Source organism: Heterodontus francisci, chromosome 1, assembly GCF_036365525.1.
Source record: "Heterodontus francisci isolate sHetFra1 chromosome 1, sHetFra1.hap1, whole genome shotgun sequence".
Classification (NCBI taxonomy): domain Eukaryota; kingdom Metazoa; phylum Chordata; class Chondrichthyes; order Heterodontiformes; family Heterodontidae; genus Heterodontus; species Heterodontus francisci.
The window spans coordinates 284,514,334-284,533,413 of record NC_090371.1 but is presented as its reverse complement, the minus strand read 5'-3'; the positions used below and the strand labels follow the sequence as shown (position 1 = coordinate 284,533,413).

The following is a 19,080-nucleotide window of genomic DNA, read 5'->3' as shown; positions in this document are numbered from 1 at the left end:
TCATGGGCACTGTTCCCCAGCACAGTTTGACAAAGTCTGGTGCTAGTTGCATGTGAATGTGGTGGAGATAAAATATCCTGTTCAGAGATTAGTGTTGAGATGCACCGTTTGTGCATAAAGGAAGCATTACTTGGCATTGGAGACCTTGCTTATTGTCCAACATTTTGTGCTCGTAAACACAAAATTATCTCCACTTCTCCCCCACTCGCCACAAAAAAAATGGTTTGGCTAAATAATGATGATCACTGACGATCAAAAGAAATCCAATGGGGAAAGTGCCTTGAAACCCTGCAATATGACCAAGGAACTGTATTAACACAAAACTTAAATATTAGTGTTCAGTTCGTCCTCTCCCCTCTCTCCGGACTGTTCCACTGATGATGAAATTAAACAAAATTCTCAGCACAAGTTCCAACATTATTCAATAAATCAATTTTTAATTTCTGGGTTGTTTAGGTGTGGCCCTAGAGTTTTAAATACCTAGTGTGCTAGGAGGTTCGTTTTTAATTTGCTGCTTTTAATTTCAAACGTGGAGACCATTTCAGTGGAACAGGATTGCTAACACACTCTGATGAAAATTGAGTTTGGGTGATGCCACATTACTTATTGAACATTAAGCAGTTGAAGTTCTACCTGTCTGTGTGCACGTCTATGTAATCAAGGAGTGAGAAACTAACGTCAGTTTAATGTTTTGCTAGGTGCATCTGCTGCTGCCCGTAAAGAAGTCATTAGGAACAAGATTCGAGCAATTGGCAAGATGGCCAAGATGTTTTCTGTCCTCCGGTGAGTCTGATTTCCTCAGCTACTGTTAACTGACATGGTAATTTTGTTTGGGACACCAGTGCATTCGTATGTGTTGCCTCCTAGAATTTGAAAACATATGTTTAATGATGGTTGTTTCTTCCCTTGGCCTTTCTAAAACACTGGTTCTGTCCCAGCTGAAATATTGTGACCAATTCTGGGCACCACACTTTAGGGAAGATCTCGAGGCCTTGGAGAGGGTACAGAAGACGGTTACAGGGGTGAAGGACTTCGTTATGTGGAGAGACTGGAGAAGCTGGGATTGTGCTCAGAGAAGGTTAAGGAGAAATTTAGTAAAGGTGTTCAAAATTAGAGGTTTTTGACAGTAGGTAAGGAGAAACTGTTTCCAGTGACAGGAGGATCGGTAACCAGAGGACACAGCTTTAAGGTCACTGGCAAAGGAACTAGAGGGGAAATGCTAATTGTTTTTTCACACAGTGTGTTATCTGGAACGTGCTATCCGAAAGGGCGATGGAAGCAAATTCAATAGTAACTTTAAAAAAAAAAACTTTTTAAGGGGAAAAGTTAGGGCTGTGGAGGAAGATCAGGAGAATGGATAGCTTTCAAAGAACTAGCACAAGCATGATGGGCTGAATGGCTTCCTGTGCTATATGATTCTATGCTTAATCTGAACCCCAGTGACAGGGTCATTATTAATATGGCATCCGATAAGGGTTAATCTGAACCCCTATATCACAGTGATAATCTGGATCCCAATAACACTGATTATTAACAGAAATCCCAATGTTCAATAATCAGAGCCCCTATAACACAGGGAACATACATATGCATCTCAATAGCTTATTAATCATTTGGAACCCCAATATCACTGGGATTACTTCTCGAAAATCTGTCAGACACAACTTGCTTATAGCAAATCTATTCTGAGGTCCTTGAGATGCCATTTATCCAGCAATGAGTTGAGATCGTTTCTGTTAACAAAGTGCTGAACTAGTGATGGTTAATATTATATTATGTAAATGAGAGCCCACACACAGGGCTCTGTGCTGAGAACACTGATCAGAACATTAGATGTGGTGGTGTGTCTCCACGTTTCACAGCCTGTCTCATTTTCTGTCCATTAATCTTTGTTATTTGACATTTGAAAGTTACAGGTTAAAGAAAAATTTAGTGGAGGTGTTCAAAATCTTGGGGTTTAATAGAGTAAATAAGGAGAAACTGTTTCTAGTGGCAAGAGGGTCGGTAACCAGAGGACACAGATTGAAGGTTTTAGATTAGATTAGAGATACAGCACTGAAACAGGCCCTTCGGCCCACCGAGTCAGTGCCGACCATCAACCACCCATTTATACTAATCCTACACTAATCCCATATTCCTACCAAACATCCCCACCTGTCCCTATATTTCCCTACCACCTACCTATACTAGTGACAATTTATAATGGCCAATTTACCTGCCAACCTGCAAGTCTTTTGGCTTGTGGGAGGAAACCGGAGCACCCGGAGAAAACCCACGCAGACACAGGGAGAACTTGCAAACTCCACACAGGCAGTACCCAGAATCGAACCCGGATCCCTGGAGCTGTGAGGCTGCAGTGCTAACCACTGCGCCACTGTGCCGCAAAAGAACCCGAGGGGGAAATGAGATTTATTTCTATGCAGTGAGTTATTGTGATCTGGAATGCGCTGCCTGAAAGGGCGGTGGAAGCTGATTCAATAACTTTCAAAACGAGTGTTGTATAAATATTTGAAAAGAAAACGTTTTTCGGGGCTATGGGGAAAGAGTAAGATTAAAGTCGAGACTGAATCCAGATTGAGTTGAATCTAAATTTGTTCCAATTCTGACCATCTTGGTTCAAGTCCATTTTCCCTGTGAGGAAATGTTTACTGAGCAATGTTCCCTCGAAATTTTCTTTGTCATGACTGGGCGACAGACTCCTCTAAGCACAACGTTTTTGTCCATGGGTAGTTTACATTTTAAAAACCATGACCTATATTTTGCTATAAATTTCTCCTGACGAACTGACCAAGTTGTGAGCGGTCCATTTATTTCAACATGCGGAGATCATTCAAGATTGCTGCAAAGCCAAGCACACCCGCGTCTTGGAGGGAAAGTTACTGCTGAGAACATCTGTTTTTTCGTGTCTGTATGTGATTCTTTTAGTGTTGGGAGTTTTCATGCTAAAAGGTTAGCTGCAAAGTTCCAACAGTGTATTTGGTGCTGTCTGTCCAATCGGGTCACCTTGTGGCTGTTCACCCAAAGCATTTGATTTTGTTGAGTAATCTGTTCGTCCCTGGTCCTTAGGTTGTGCATCTGTGATTGTTGTAGCTTTGCTCCTGAGCATCTCTCCACAGGTCCCTGTTCTTGGCTGGAGTGTGTGGGAGGGCTTCAAATAGAGGAGCAATGCTTCCCATAGTAAAGAGATGGCAATCATCCAGATTGCTCTGTGCATTTTCTAAGCAACTGGGAATAATTCATCCTTCTCCTTAGTCAGTGCTCTAGGGAGCTAAGGGAGATAGGATAATTAAACCTGGGGTTGGGGAGCATTGCAAGAATCAATTATTGCAAATACAAAAAAATTAAACGCCAAAGGCTAATTGCATTCTACACAAATTCCAACTTGTTTCAAGAAGCCTTGCTAAACTCATTCTGCCAGTTAAGCTGCTCTGTGTAATAGCATTCAGATCGTTTAAACCTCTTGCCAGCATTCTGTGTTGAATTATCTCAAATAATATCCAGATCACATTTGCAAATTAATGGCGTGAGGTCTGATTATGATCTCAGGTATTTTCTAAACCCTTGTGCTGGGTTTGTTGTCACCTGCTTTAGACTGAAGAGGTGCCACTGGGAGTGAAAGCAGCCAATCAGCTCAGTCAATACTGGCTGTTATTCCTATATGTTACCATTTCTGTCCCTGCCTTTGCAGCAGTTTCTATGCAATGCGGCTGTTCATAGATATTTTTTGTGTTGCCCTTTTTCAGAGAGGAGAGTGAAAGTGTTCTGACGCTAAAGGGCCTGACTCCCACAGGAATGCTTCCCAGTGGAGTCCTGGCTGGAGGAAAGCAAACACTCCAAAGTGGTAAGAATGGAATTCATTTCTCTGTCCTACATGTTCTCGACTGATGTCAACGAGTACACCTTTGCTCTTGCTCATGATTTTACTGCCAACTGTTTCTGATTGGACAGTGTTCTGTTGGCATTACTGACCAACCCAAGAACAGAATGAATTAGTGCCATTTTCCTGGGACTTAGTTACGATGTACAGTATAGAATTAGTTGTGCCTAGAATTAAATGACCCTTTAAAATGGCTTTGTGACAGTATTTGGCAAACATTTGTTTACCACTAAATGGTCTATGCATTGTTACATGTTTTCACTAGAAAACAAGTGCAGCTCTTAACTTTCCAGTCAAGAGTTTATTTTATACTATCTGACCAATGGGTTAACCTCAAGCAGCAAGTTTTACTTGTGCTATTAACTTTTGCCATATGCAGAATGTTGGTAATCATTGTGGTACCTTGTACAGTTACTTGCACAGTGCAGTCAATTGTGCAGTTTGAACACTGTGATCATTTGTCCCATTAGTTGTGTGCTGCAGTGTACAGTGAACTATATATTACCATAGTGTAGAAGACCACGAGGCTGGAAGATACAGGGGACAGCTACGATCCACTGCTAACCCTCACTCCCTGACTTCTGTCAGGCAGAGGCTGTGATGTTTCTATGGCCAGTGGCAGGGTGGGGCTCTCGAGATGATAGCTATACTGCACAGCACAGTCTATCTCATCTCAGTTCGTGCAAAAGTCCTCATAAAGCTACTCTGAACAGACTGTGAAAACAACTTCACTGATTCACTCTTGTTTGTCATCACCAGAAGATCCATTATCCTTTTTAAAAAAACTTTCAAAAATTATTGCAATATAATTTTGTAAAAAAAAATTTTAAATGGGTATGGCATCTTGGTGACAGTGCTATGTGCATTCTTGTTTAATTCATTGTTAGGGTTGCTAACTTTTATTTAACGGATTCTATATTTGGACAGCTGGAAAAAAAACTTGATCTGATAATAGAAGATACAAATAGACTTGATACAAACATTCATTCATAACTTGCCACTTGTAAATGCATTAATGAAAATTCTATTAGATTTGTTCTCCAAGTGTTAGCAACCCTATTTTAATAAAGAAGATTTTTTTTCAGAATTATGCAGTGTGAATATTATATATTTAAGGAGTCGAGTCCAAATGATAAAATAAAATTCATTAAATATTACCTCATAGTTAGACCAGTGTTGAGGCCTTAGCATAAGTCCACAGTCTGGAAGTGAATCCATGTCTTTTTAAATCTCATGACTGTCTTGAGAGTATGAACCCCATGTTTGTTGTGATATTTGGGTGCTGGTTTGAAGTTGAGCAGCGACCTCAAAATATCGAGGAGGATCAAAAAAGATTAAATGCTACAACTTAATTTTCTGGAAGTGCTCCCTGACTGAATGAAGGCTGTATCACCCTCGGTATGTCCCCCATGAGCTGATGGAGAGGAAATTGAGATTCATTTCTATCAAATTATTTAAATTATGCTGGTTAAAATACTTTGTAAAGGAATATTTCCTACAAATGTCCCCACCCCTGCACTATTTTCCCTTATTACAAAAATTAACTTAAAGGGCCACTGTAAGTGATGGCACCTTTTAATCTGCTTATCTCTACTGTTTAGTTTATTACAGGTAACCTCGCTATTCCCTTTTGCTTGTTACAGGTGTTACTTTTGTGTTTAAAGCATACTGTAGCCTTTCCCTAATCCCTCCACATGTGTGTTTGAGTTAAGTGGTAAGCTAGAACATCATTTCCTTTGTTGAATTTGATCTTTTTTTTAAAAAATTGGACAAGACACTTAAATATGTGAATTCTAATAAGCCTTTACTTGGGTGCAGGTCTAACGTACATCTATATTCTAAAAGTATTTGTAAAATTATTTTTTCCAGAAGTGTTAAAGAAGGAAAGCCAAGAGTTGTAGTTATTTGGAAACCTAACTTTAAATGAATGTTGTTCTGTTCTGTTAACGCGTCTTTTGATTGCAGTGGTCCAATATTGCTGCTGATATACAATTGTGTATTTGGGTTGAAAATCTGTAATGCTAACTGAAGAGGTCCCAAAAGATTGAGTTTAACATGTTTCTGTAGTTCCATGAAAACTAATGCCAGTCCTTGGCTCGGCAGATAGATTAACCCCTTAATATCTTTCTATTAATTAATTATTGACATAACAGTCAGTAATATATATTTAGTGCCCCCTAGACATCAGTTTTGCTAGCTGCTCCTGGTTATTGATAATATCACACAATCTTTCCCCCCCCATTCACCATATGATGTACATAATTGAATATATAGATTTCACATGATAAATGTTGGGTGAGCCTTGGGCATGAATGAAACTGACCATTACCCAGTTGCGTGTTGAAGTCACTCAGCACAAATTTTTTCCAGAATTGTTGACTTATATTGTTGCATTTAATTAACGGAAGTAAATTGTCTCCTGATGTGTATGTGTGAACTGGGTATTGTGTGTGGAGTGGGGCTGTCTGTTCAATGCTCCCTGTGAACTTCCTCTCTGCTTCACTCTTTCCAATATTCTATTTGCTTTCTGATATACTCTTTCTCTCTCCCTTCTGTTCAGACGAATCAGGTACCCGTTTCATTCACTTCACCCGTGTACCTTTGTATGTCAGTGTTCTGTGTGTTGGTGCTAACTCACACATGCTAATAACATTCACCTGTGCAACCTGACATATGGGATCACAACAAAAAACATTTTCTACGTGGACCCAAACATTACCAGTACTGAGGAAAGCAGTTCCCTCAACCGAGGATTGTTTGGTTTCCTGGCAGCTCGCAGCCACTTGCTGTGTAGTTGCACCATCCTAGATTGTCACTACCTCTGTTTTTATTTATTTTATTATTCAATAAACTACTTCATTTCTTATTGCTTTATTTAAACTAAAGCAGAAAAGCAGACCCTGACAGCATCACCCTAGAAATATGTCTGTGGTTAAAGGTGTCAGATCTTAAAACGTCTACATAAAGGATTATTTAATTGGTGGGATAAGCTGGGTCACTGGAATATCTGCAGTATTTGATGGAATATAAAATAATATACTCGTGCATGTACACACTGGCGATTTATGGTTTCCTCTGCTATTGTAATACTGCAATACTACAGGAAATCATTGAAAGCCTGGTACAGTAAGGGACAGCACTCGGCCAAATCAACTGAGTTACCATCACTTGACGGAAGAAATATCCTGATAAAAATGGGCCCTGTGAGCACTTTTAAACGTCAAGGCTTTCAAGGACATGAATCCAAAAGATGGGGGGGGGGGGGGGTGTGGCTGTCAGACAGAAGATGGTAATTGAGATCAACTCATGTTACAACGCATGTCTCACTGTCGAGAATGAGAAAAGGAGAAGTAATAAACTGGAAGCCGTGTAAAAAAAAAAAGTTTCAGATTTCAAATTGAAAGTTGAATGGTCAGGATAACAGACCATAAAACTGCCGAAGTAATTGCAGTTCCCTAACCAATGAAGAACTGAAAAGGTGTAGAATCTTAGAGGCACCCATCCAACCATTAGCATCCATGTTGTAATCTCCTAGGCAAGGCAAAACAAATTATAAACAAAACCAGGTTCATTTGGGGGCGGGGGAAGGGGAATAAATCTGCAAAATTCCCCTCTGATTGCCTTAAGGAGATTGAAACTAATCCGGGAGATCACTTTTGACTGTGCTTGTATTGTCTCTCTAACTTTTTATGAGAGGTGCTCTTTTGAAAGTGTGCAGAAGTCAATTGGAACTGAATGACTTGCTGCTTGAGAGGACATTAAAAGTCAAACCACCTCTAGTGATTAACACTAGTCACCTGTAGGCCAGTCCAAGTAGCAGTACAAGGTTCCCTTCCTTCAAGGATATTAAGGAGCTCATTGGCTTTCATATCAGTTTGGCAGCTTTCATAATCATTTTTTTCCCAGTACAGTCTACAAATTGTCAATTTATCATGGTGAGATTTGAACTCTGGATCTCACTGTTACTAACCTGGGACCCAGTGTCCCCAAAAAGGGTGCCATGTGGAATATTCTTTACATCCACTAAACAGTACTCATTTCACCTGGTGACTGTACTGGATAACGTCTTTAGCAGAGGTATCCATATGGTAGATGTTAAAGCACCATTGTGGGGCCCTTCGTCTAAATGCTTCTATTGGGCGGTGCAGTGGTTAGCACCGCAGCCTCACAGCGACCCGGGTTCAGTTCTGGGTACTGCCTGTGCAGAGTTTGCAAGTTCTCCCTGTGTCTGCGTGGGTTTCCGCCGGGTGCTCCGGTTTCCTCCCACCTCCAAAGACTTGCAGGTTGATAGGTAAATTGGCCATTAAAAATTGCCCCTAGTGTAGCTAGGTGGTAGGAGAATTGTGGGGATGTGGTAGAGAATATGGGATTAATGTAGGATTAGTATAAATGGGTGGTTGTTGGTCGGCACAGACTCGGTGGGCCGAAGGGCCTGTTTCAGTGCTGTATCTCTAAATAAAAATAAAAAATAAAAAAAAATATTCTGTTAGGATGAAGGAGAAAGGTTATTTTACTTGATGGGAGTTTCGTCATTGTTGAAATAGAGGTATTATCCACCAACAGTGACCACATATGTACACTCTCAGCTGAGTGGTAAATGTGTTAGTGTGAGGATATTACAGTGAGTTAATTGATGGGAGTCTAGATCAAAACAAGCAGCAAAAGTTTCCATTTGTATAGCACCTTTAATATAAAACTTCCCACGGTGTTCTCGGGAGTGTTAATCAAACAAAATTGTGACACTGCGTTACATAAGGAGATATTAGATCAGGTAACTGAAAGCTTGGTCAAAGAGGTAGGTTTCAAGGAGTGTCTTAAAGGAGGAGAGAGGCGTAAAGGCGTTTAAGGAAGGAATTCCAGAGCTTCGAGCCCAAACAGTTGAGGGTACAGCCACCAAAGGTGGAGCAATTAAAATCGGATACACAGAGATCAGAACTGAAAGAGCGCACATAAATTGGAGGATTGTAGGGCTGGAGGAGATTACAGAGATAGTGAGAGGTGAAGCCATGGAGGGATTTGAAAGGATGGAAATTTTCAAATAGAGGCATTGGTGGACATGCAGGTAAGATGCCTGCTTCGATAAAGGTCAGACACAGTGGAACAAGTGTCCTCATCAATGCAGGTGACATCGACTTTTTTGCACTGAGGACAGATTTCCTAGTAACCAATTAGAAGATTCCAGATACGCATTGTGTGTAGAAACTCTTTCTATTCAAAGGATGAAGAGACTGCCAGGATCAGTAATCTAGTTCTTCCCTTACCATGGAGGGCATCTGTTTTTGCCAAACAACATTGTGACTTTTACTCCTTTAATATTACCACTCAGTCCAAGAGTCAACTAGAGAGGGTATTGGCTAGTTCACCTCACCTCCCAATCTTACACAGCTTCTCTTCTCTCAGCAGCATTTCATGTGTTAGATGTATCTAATTCAAAGTGCTCCAATCTTCTTCACACTACTACCTTTTGTCACTTTCATCCCCATTGTTTTCAATAATCTGTCCATCCCATGGTGTCTCAAATCTTCCAATCACCTAGCTGTATCTCAGACCCTCTTCCCTATTTGTCGAGCTTGCTCTATGCCAATCCTCTAATCTTTTCAGTCTCAAAACTATCCATTTCTTCATTCTAATCCAGTCTGACTGCAGGGCTTTGTTTGGTATCAGTCTACAATGCTTTGCTGAAATTGTCTCCACTCTCTTTCTCCCCCCCCCCCCCCCCCCCCACCCCCCAAACCAATATTCGTCTTCATAAACTGGACTATTATCTGATCTTTCTCGAGTGCCATTTTTTAAAAACTCTGCTGCTGCTAGGAGTTCTCGACGACCACCAGGATCTGATTGTGATTATGTCAGCACACCCTATGGCAGATTACAGGATCATGGAATGTATTCCAAACTGGCCAGCCCCTGGGTGTCTGCTGTGCAACTCTGCAGACCCCACTGCAAACCCACAGCCAGATTTGTTCCAGCTGGAAACACATCAAGAGTAACTGTTCTGAATTTCATTTCACACACAAAATGTTTGTTTTATGGTCAACAGAAAACCTTTTTGGAGAACTTAGATTTTTAAACAATTTTTTTTTAATTCTCTGCATCTGCTGTGTAGATGGATTTATATTAAATGCATAAAAACAATGCAGTAAGGTCATCAACCCAAACTGGTTGCATTTCCCAAAGTTTAACAATAAAATTTCTACATCCAGATTAGAAAAGTAATAAATTTTACTGGTGACGGTTAAACTAGGTGTTAACTGATGTTTCCAAGAGAGAGAGTGTCTGTGAGGCTAGTTTCCAATTAGCACTTCCCTGGAAGGCTGATCTCAAAGGAAGCATACAAGCAGAAACTGGTCATTCTTGGGATGTGCTGAGCTCAGGGGGCGTGGGGTGTCAGTTTGGAGGATAGAATTACCAACACTGAAGGAATGAGGAAGAATAGAGTGTACAATAGTGAGAAGATTCAAGTGGACAGGATGTGCATGTCACGGAACTGAAGATTACGATCTTTAGAAATTGATGGAATGGGTTCCAGGCGGGAAAAGAGTATATGGAATGCCAAAACCCAAATGGTTAGGACTATGTACAGGAAGACTGTAATGACAAATAATAGCCTTAAGTAGTTCTCAACAGGAGAGTGCACTGACAAGAACTGGTAGTATCTATGGCCAGCCTCTCAATATTACTGATTGTAGGTGTGTTTCCACTTGCAATAACTCACTTGGTCTGAAGCACTTGAACAATGAGACTTTCACACTTGCAAGAAAAGGATTGTCCTCTGCAACATGAATATTTTCCCAGGTAAAATGTATCCAAAGCTCACTGGCAAGAATTACAGAACAAAATCTGAATGATAAAACAGCACGACACCAGAAGTTAGAACCTATCCATGGGGACCCTGAACATTTTGAGTGTTTCCCTTTGGCTGAAAATTAACACTGCTGTCACAATACAACCCATCATCATTATTCAATCTGAGCATATTCAATGCAGTTCACAAAGTGAGGACCTAAACCAGTGTTCTGTTAATCATTCCAAAACTCTCTTTTCAAGCAGGCATCATTCACCTGTGCATTATTATGTGTGGAGAATGGTGAAAGACTCCTAACAAGTGCCACAGACTAAGTGAGCTTTGCATGTCTTTCCCAGTAATGAGAGAACATTGGTAACACAATGCATACTTTGGGCCTGGTATACCTTTCTTCTTGAGCACTTTACCCTGAGAGAATTTGCACTTATCTTCCATCAGATACTGTAAAACAATAAATTGATTCAGTAATCCATGCATACACACACAGACACAAATAGCACACTGATTTTTCTGCTCGATCACAATTTTTCTTTTTCCTCCTTCCATATAAACTGACTGTATATGTTGTCCTTTGTGAACGTGTTGTTCATAGTTTCTCATCTCCACATAAGAGTACTAAAGCTTGTATTAGACTTGCTGCAGTTGCTATTTTTTGCTACTCGTTGTTGTTAAGAGTGTAAATTCTCAGCTCAACTTTCTCATCCAATTTGCAACCCTTTTCTTTTCTTCAGCGACTGTTGAGGCTATTGAGGCTGATGAAGGTAATATATTGGACAGTCCCCTTTCTGTTGTAAAACTGATAGGGGCTGTGCTGGGTTTATACATAAATGTGTGTGTGTATATATATTTCTGTAGTGTGTATATGATGTGCGGGTGTTGGGCTAACCAGCAGTTGTCTAACACTCCTTAACACTGTGTCATATTAACTATATTGAAGTGTGGCTTGCTTTTAAGTAGATTTATCCTTTTATGCGGTTGCCTCCTTTGTTCTTGCAAAAACCCACCTGTGTCTTCTGGCTAAACTGTAATATTACTCAGTTGTGCTGTACTTTATCCAGGAGAGCTATTAACAACAACTTTGATGCTTCAAAATTGGCTTGAGATGCTTAAGCAAGAACAAAAGCGACTGCTGAATAAATAGTGGTTACTAACTACTATTTGCACAATTTTAAAACCTCCTTCTTAAACTCTGATCCACAGTCCGCATCGGTGGTGGAAATTCATTTTTGCTTTTTTTTTCTCTGTGGCTTTGCTGTGTGTTTTGTTTATTAGTATCTGTGTAAACTACAGTGTTATCCTGCTGTCTAACCAGGAACAAGAGCAACAAGTTGGATTACTGTGTTACACATGATGGATGATATCTGAATCACCAGCTTTTTCAGAGAGGTCTATTAATAATTACTAACCCTTGAGTGATATGCAGTGGGACCTGCTTACAGTGTCCTTTAATTACAGTAAACTTTCAAAGTTTACGGTTAATTAAAACTATAACTCCCTGTTGCAATGAAAGCATTCAATTTGTCTGAAAATATAAATATTAATTTCCCCTTTCTTTAGTTAATCTAATTAGTGGCATGTGTCAAACATGAATTCAAGATAAAATGCTTCCAGTTGTGAAGTGTTTCATCTTTGTGTTTAAAATTTTTGAAAAGCACTTGGGTCAGTTCAGAATCTGGAATTCACTTCAAGATCTTGAGTGCAACTGAACTTGAAAATGTTATTTTGTCAAAACTGCCCCTTATCTTTAATGGACTCTGGACACAGGGAGTTGCTGTTGAAGCAAACACCATTTCATTATTAAAGGAATCCCACTGTAATAATCAAAACCACATTAACCGCTTGTGTGCTGCATGTTTTCTGGAGTTGACAAATGGAATGGTTAACAATCATTGTGGCTGTATTGAACATTCCTAATGAGCTGCAGGTAACACCCTGCATGAAGTGTCTCTTTTTTGATATGTCAATTATAAGATGGAGTGACATTTCCTTTTAACCTTTTGAGTACTGAATTCCCTTTGGTGATTTCTTCCCTTATGAGTCCATTGTTTCTAATGTACAGCGATTGCAAAAAGGTGTGCTTTTCTACATAGCTCTACCAAAAAGCCAGCACAGACACAATGGGCCAAATGGCATACTGTGCTGTATCATTCTACAATTCTACAAGATGCAGCCAATTAAAATGACTTGGAAGGATTGTATCGAATCAATGGTGAGAATATGCCAAACAGAGGCTAGACCACTTCCTCAATGAGTCAGAGATCAATGTGGTTATCACATGTACCTCCTCATAACATCTGGTTATAGAGCAAAAGAAGCCCATGAACCACATACTGGCCTATCTCTTAACTAAAGGATTGTGCTTGTCATAGACCAAGATTTTGTTATAGAAAGGATTACAGCCTCCAGCCTGGGTTTCTGAGGATAGAGAAGCAGTTAAGAGACAGCTAATAACTCATAAATTGACTTCTGTCTCTCCCTTTAATTGGGAACTATCCAGATGTAAATCATTGAACTGACCCCAACCATTCAAGAAAAGAGCAAAAAATATTGCTCTGTGACTGAAGAGCAAAGTGTGTTCTGATGCAAAGCTATTGTCCTTGTTCTCAAAGGGTTAAACATGTCACTTGATTCTGTATGTTATTAAACGCCTGTACATTTAAACCAGTTTTGAGCCCAATGTTCTGCTTCAATTCTTTCCAGTAATCCTATTTTCATTGCAAAGCATATCTGGATGTCTTCACCTTTTGAAATCTGAATGTTTATATTTTGTGACCCATAAAACACAATTATTTTTATTATTCAATTTTTAAAGCTCGTTTTCCCCCCTTCCTGTCTGCATCCTATAAATGATCGGTTAGTCAAAAGAACAGATGAGCAAATTGATCGAGGCTTTTGTTGATGGTGTCTTTTAACCAGCCACTATGAGACCCTTAAGAGTTTTGCCCTTCCTCCCAGTGGGAGAGGAGCTGAGTTCTATCACTGACATACTTGGAAGTATTTAGTGTGTGGAATTACAAGCACAAACCTACATCTTAGCACAGCATCAAACAGCACCTTGTAAATCCAGCAGAGAGCATCATTGTGCTACCCTGTGGCACACAGACTCTTAAACTCAAAACTGACTGCTGATTAAACAGTGGTTAGTAAGCTACTATTTACATTACTCGTAGCAAAATAATGAAAAGCTATCAAACAATGAACCAATATTAAAGACCTGTCCAATTGATCTGATACATTCACTTTGCAGTCACTTTTCAAGTGTTCTTTGGGGTTTATGTTCTCACCTGTTTCATACAATCTCTCAGCACAGAAGGAGGCCATTTGGCCCTTTGTGCCTGTGCCAGCTCTTTGTAAGAGATATCCAATTAGTCCCACTCCCCCTGCTGTTTCCCTATAGTCCTGCAAATTTTTCCTTTTCAAATATTTATCCAATTCCCTATTGACACTGCGCAGCGCATTCCAGATCCCTGCGTTTGAAAAAAATTCTCCTTATCTCCCCTCTGGTTATTTGTCAATTACTTTAAATCTGTGTCCTCTGGTTACTGACCCTCCTGCCAGTGGAAACTCCTTATTTACTCTATGAAAACCTTTCATCATTTTGAACACCTCTATTAAATCTTCCCTTAACCTTCTCTGTTCTAAGGGGAACAACCCCAGCTTCTCCAGTCTCTTGGTCTCTCTTATTTGCAATGAAAGGCTCAGTTTTTCCAAACCCTTCTGGCTGCTACAAGTCTCTATTGTGCTATCCCCCTCCCCAGTCCCTCAAAATGGATTGATTTTTGAAAAGTTTAAAGCTGCTATAACTGAGGGTAAGCATTGTATTTCTCTTCAATCTATCCATCTGCTGCTAAAGAATTTTATGCATTATTGCAAAAGCTGGAATTTTCCTCCGGGTTTCATTCGCTGTTGAACCAGCAGCTGGTTCCAGGCAGAAAGGAAATTAATTAATTTTCTGGTGCAATTCAAGAAAATATACAATCTGCTGCTTGAGCAGGATGCACCTGGACCATTTCCTAATGTGTCTCCTAAAAATAAGAACATTGTACCCTGTCACAAATGCACATTACATTGGAGATTATATTTGTACAGCAGTTTTGCTTTCCCAAATCAGCTCCATGCTGTGGATGATAACTTTTTATTTATATTGAGTTTTTAATTTTTGGTTCTTCTGAATCACGCTCTGTCTAAGCTTTGTGAGTTTCAGCTGAGAGTAATAGCCATCACTTCAGCCTTTCCTCTTCACTTCACTGCATGTCCACGTGTAGCAGAACTGAGCTAAAACTGGTTTGATGTGGAACTAGGTGAACAGAATTATATACATGATTGCTTTCTTAAATAGAAATCTGATACCAACAATTACAGTCGTACCATTTTTATTAACTTCAGAGAAGGATGAAATATTAAACCCATTGCTGCCTGTGTGCTCCCTAGGTTCAGTTCAGTATGGTCTAATACAAAAAAATTGATCATAGTTTCTTAAATCCTGAATAAATACGCCACAATGTGCTAACCAAGTAACCGTACTGAATTTGTATGCTAATTGGGGTGAAAAAAAAATTGTTTCACATTTTTCCCCCCCATTCTTTCCTCCCTCTCCCACATTACCCCTACCCACTTCTGTCTCCTTGCTCCTCCTCCTGTATCCTACCTCACCGTGGATCATCTGCTGTGAAACCTCTCTCTGTCCAGCTATCCGAGGGTTCTCGCCGCAGCATAAGATCAGCAGCTTCGCTGAAGCTAAAGGTCTGGATCGTATCAATGAAAGAATGCCCCCTCGCCGTGATGGAATACCGAGTGACAGCAGTCTTAACTCCATCAACAAGGTGGTCTGCTCAGAGGCGAATGGCACAGAGAGCGGCAATATTCAGTGATCCTTTTGCAGTTTCCAGTTCCAAGGCATGATTGTATTGTTGCCACATAAGCAGTTTGACATTCTTGCCTCTGATTACTGCTGCATGCTCTGGGAGCTAGGTGTTGGATGACAGATTACAGTAACAGAGTGATAGAAATTGTTTTGTGATTGTTGACAGTTAAGTTACCTCAGATGGGTTATGCCTTTGATGCTTCTAGACAAGCAAAAAGTTAAATGCTGGTTAAATATTACACATTAGATGAATCAAAATGTTTTCCTTTCGCATCAAGGAAGACTGGCAGATCTGTTTTGAAAAGGCCTTTACTATACTGGATATGGGATCTCTGTCTAGTAGCTCTTTAATCTTCTAGTGTCCGTTTACGATTGCAGAACTAAAAGTTTGACATATTAAAAAAAAAATTGAAAATATGAGGTTGTACAAACTAAATAGCTGATTTGAGATGTGGTCTATTTATTAACATTTTTGCTACTCTTTTGCAAGAGTTACAAACAAATTAGGCAGTCTTAAAAAAAAAAAAAATTGTAAAGTTGCAAAATCATTAAAATGCCAAAAATCAAATTTGATTTTTGTACAAATTCTGCTTACCTCAGGTTGATTTAGTTTGTTTGGATGCTACCAGTTTATGTATTTACCTAGCTTACTCACTTGGCAGTGGATAGCCTTTTTCCAAAAAAAACTGGAAATTTATTTATAACTTTTACCATTCATTTTGCTTATATTTCATTTGCGTTGTTTGTGACTTGCTGGAATTGTATATTAATGAGTGATGCATTCATTTTTTAAATTTTATTTTAACTATATGAAGAACAAGAGATACCATATAAAATGCAGTGAATAGCATCTGTAGTCTGTAAAACTGTCCTATGCATGGTTTTTTTTCCCAATTTCTGGCTGTACTGTCCCTATATGGGACTGTAATGTGCTTAGTGATCTGACATATACTGGAAATGTAATGTAAAACTTGCATACTTTATATTCACTGTATGAAATTGCTTAATGCCTTTTGAATTTTTGTAATTTAAAAAAAAAAGAAACTTCTTGAATTTATTCAGAAAGGAAGTGAAACTTTGAACATTTTTCAGTACACATAAGTGCACATGTAGAAGAATAGCATGTTTATCAAACATTGTGAAAACTAAACAATTGATGTGTGGGTACACGTAAAACTCTAGGTGCATGATGCTGTTTTAGTCACAATAGTGGAGTCTGACTTTTTTTCTTTTGTGCCACAATAAAACATTGTGTATTTACACCTTTGCTGTATATCAGTTACGGGTTTGATATGGTTAAAAACTGGTCCATAATGGATAATCCATTGATTTTTTTTTTAACAACTGTAAATGTGCCCAAGTAATTCACTACAACCTTGAATGCCTTGCCTTTGTAATTTGACCTCTGAAACGTCGGCAGTTTAAGCATGCACTTGTAACAATGAGGAAGTATTTTATATTACTATTTCAATAAAACATGCATGAACTTACTGGTATGTGTATTCCTTTATTGGCTTTGCTGTACAGTTACTGAACCTTTACTTCAAAGTTCAACAGAACGACAGCACATAGTCATACCATCTTCCCGGCCAGAATGGAGATAATTAGGTAAATGCCCCCAACAATCATGCCTGGAGCCTGCACTGCCAAAAGTGAAAATGACTGAATTTTACACACCTCATTTATATTCTGTAACAATCCTCTACTGACTGCATTTTGCTGGCAAGATCACGCTGTTCGCAGTAAAATAGAATTAAAATTATGAAGAGTTTTGATCGAGAAACTGTTTCCGGTGGGTCGGTAACCAGAGGGAGAATGGGCAGTTTTTTTTACACGGTGTTATGATCTGGAATGCGCTGCCTGAAAGGGCAGCAGAAGCAGTTTCAGTAACTGAAATGGAATCTTTACTTCAGTGCTCTGGAGAAAGGACATGGGGAGTGGGACTAATTGGATAGCGCTTTCAAAGAGCCTGCACAGGCATGGTGGGCCAAATGTCCACCACCTGTGCTGCATCATTCTTTTTTTTATTCATTCATGGGATGTAGGCGTTGCTGGCCAGGCCAGCATTTGTTGCCCATCCCTAATTGCCCTTGAGAAGATGGTGGTGAGCTGCCTTCTTGAACCGCTGCAGTCCATGTGGGGTAGGTACACCCACAGTGCTGTTGGGGAGGGAGTTCCAGGATTTTGACCCAGTGACAGTGAAGGAACGGTGATATAGTTCCAAGTCCGGATGGTGTGTGACTTGGAGGGGAACTTGTAGGTGGTGGTGTTCCCATGTATTTGCTGCCCTTGTCCTTCTAGTTGGTAGAGGTCGCGGGTTTGGAAGGTGCTGTCTAAGGAGCCTTGGTGCATTGCTGCAGTGCATCTTGTAGATGGTACACACTGCTGCCACTGTGTGTCGGTGGTGTGGGGAGTGAATGTTTGTAGATGGGGTGCCAATCAAGCGGGCTGCTTTGTCCTGGATGGTGTCCTGGATTCTATGCTTGTTATTAGAATGTCACTTATTTAGTGTTGTGAAAGAGAAGTAAGATTTTATTAATAAAAATCACAGGTGGTACTTTTTTTTTTGCATAACCAGTTCACTGCCACACCATCACATCTGAGCCAGAAGGTTTGGATTCAAGTCTCACTCCAGAGACTTCAACACAAAACCCAGATGACAATGCAGCATTCCCTCAATCAGAGGTTCCAACTTCTGGATGAGATATTACACTGAGGTCCCAGCTCCCCTTTCAGGTGGAATAAAAGATCCCATGGCACTATTCAAAGAAGAGCAAGGGAGCTCTGACAAATATTTATCCCTCGATCAACATCACTAAGAAACAAATTATCCAATTGTTCTCACATTGCTGTTTGTGGGAGCTTGCTGTGTGCAAAATGGCTGCTGCACTTCCTATATTATAACTGACTAAAGTTCAAAAGTACTTAATTGGTTGTAAAGCATTTTGGGACATCCTGAGCTACAATATGAATTCAACTTCTAGGAATGTCTGCATGTGTGTGAAAATATATATAATATATATATATATATATATATTATATATATATATATATATATATGCGTATCTGTATGTAGACCCCTTTCCTATCCTGAGTGGCGTGAAACAGGGCTGTGTTCTCGCACCCACACTTTTTGGGATTTTCTTCTCCCTGCTGCTTTCACATGCGTTCAAGTCTTCTGAAGAAGGAGTTTTCCTCCACAAGATCTGGAGGCAGGTTGTTCAACCTTGCACATCTAAGAGCAAAGTCCAAAGTACGGAAAGTCCTCATCAGGGAACTCCTCTTTGCTGACGATGCTGCTTTAACATCTCACACTGAAGAGTGCCTGCAGAGTCTTATCAACAGGATTGCGGCTGCCTGCAATGAATTTGGCCTAACCATCAGCCTCAAGAAAACGAACATCATGGGGCAGGACGTCAGAAATGCTCCATCCATCAATATTGGTGACCACGCTCTGGAAGTGGTTCAAGAGTTCACCTACCTAGGCTCAACTATCACCAGTAACCTGTCTCTAGATACAGAAATCAACAAGCG

At 39.9% G+C, this 19,080-nt stretch overlaps 1 protein-coding gene across 2 annotated transcripts in view; it reads left to right on the top strand.

Annotated features, from left to right (window-relative positions):
* The window catches only part of LOC137377455 (protein phosphatase 3 catalytic subunit alpha), a 310,308-nt gene extending 293,272 nt beyond the window's left edge, over positions 1–17,036 (top strand). The window contains exons 11-14 of one of the 2 annotated variants that reach the window (XM_068047038.1): positions 699–783; positions 3,744–3,841; positions 11,414–11,443; positions 15,372–17,036. In XM_068047038.1, the coding sequence (XP_067903139.1) occupies positions 699–783; positions 3,744–3,841; positions 11,414–11,443; positions 15,372–15,553 (395 nt within the window). In that variant the 3' untranslated portion in view covers positions 15,554–17,036. The remainder of the gene's footprint in view (positions 1–698; positions 784–3,743; positions 3,842–11,413; positions 11,444–15,371) is intronic. The other variant, XM_068047049.1, reaches the window with a different exon arrangement.
* The last annotated feature ends 2,044 nt before the right edge of the window (positions 17,037–19,080 follow it).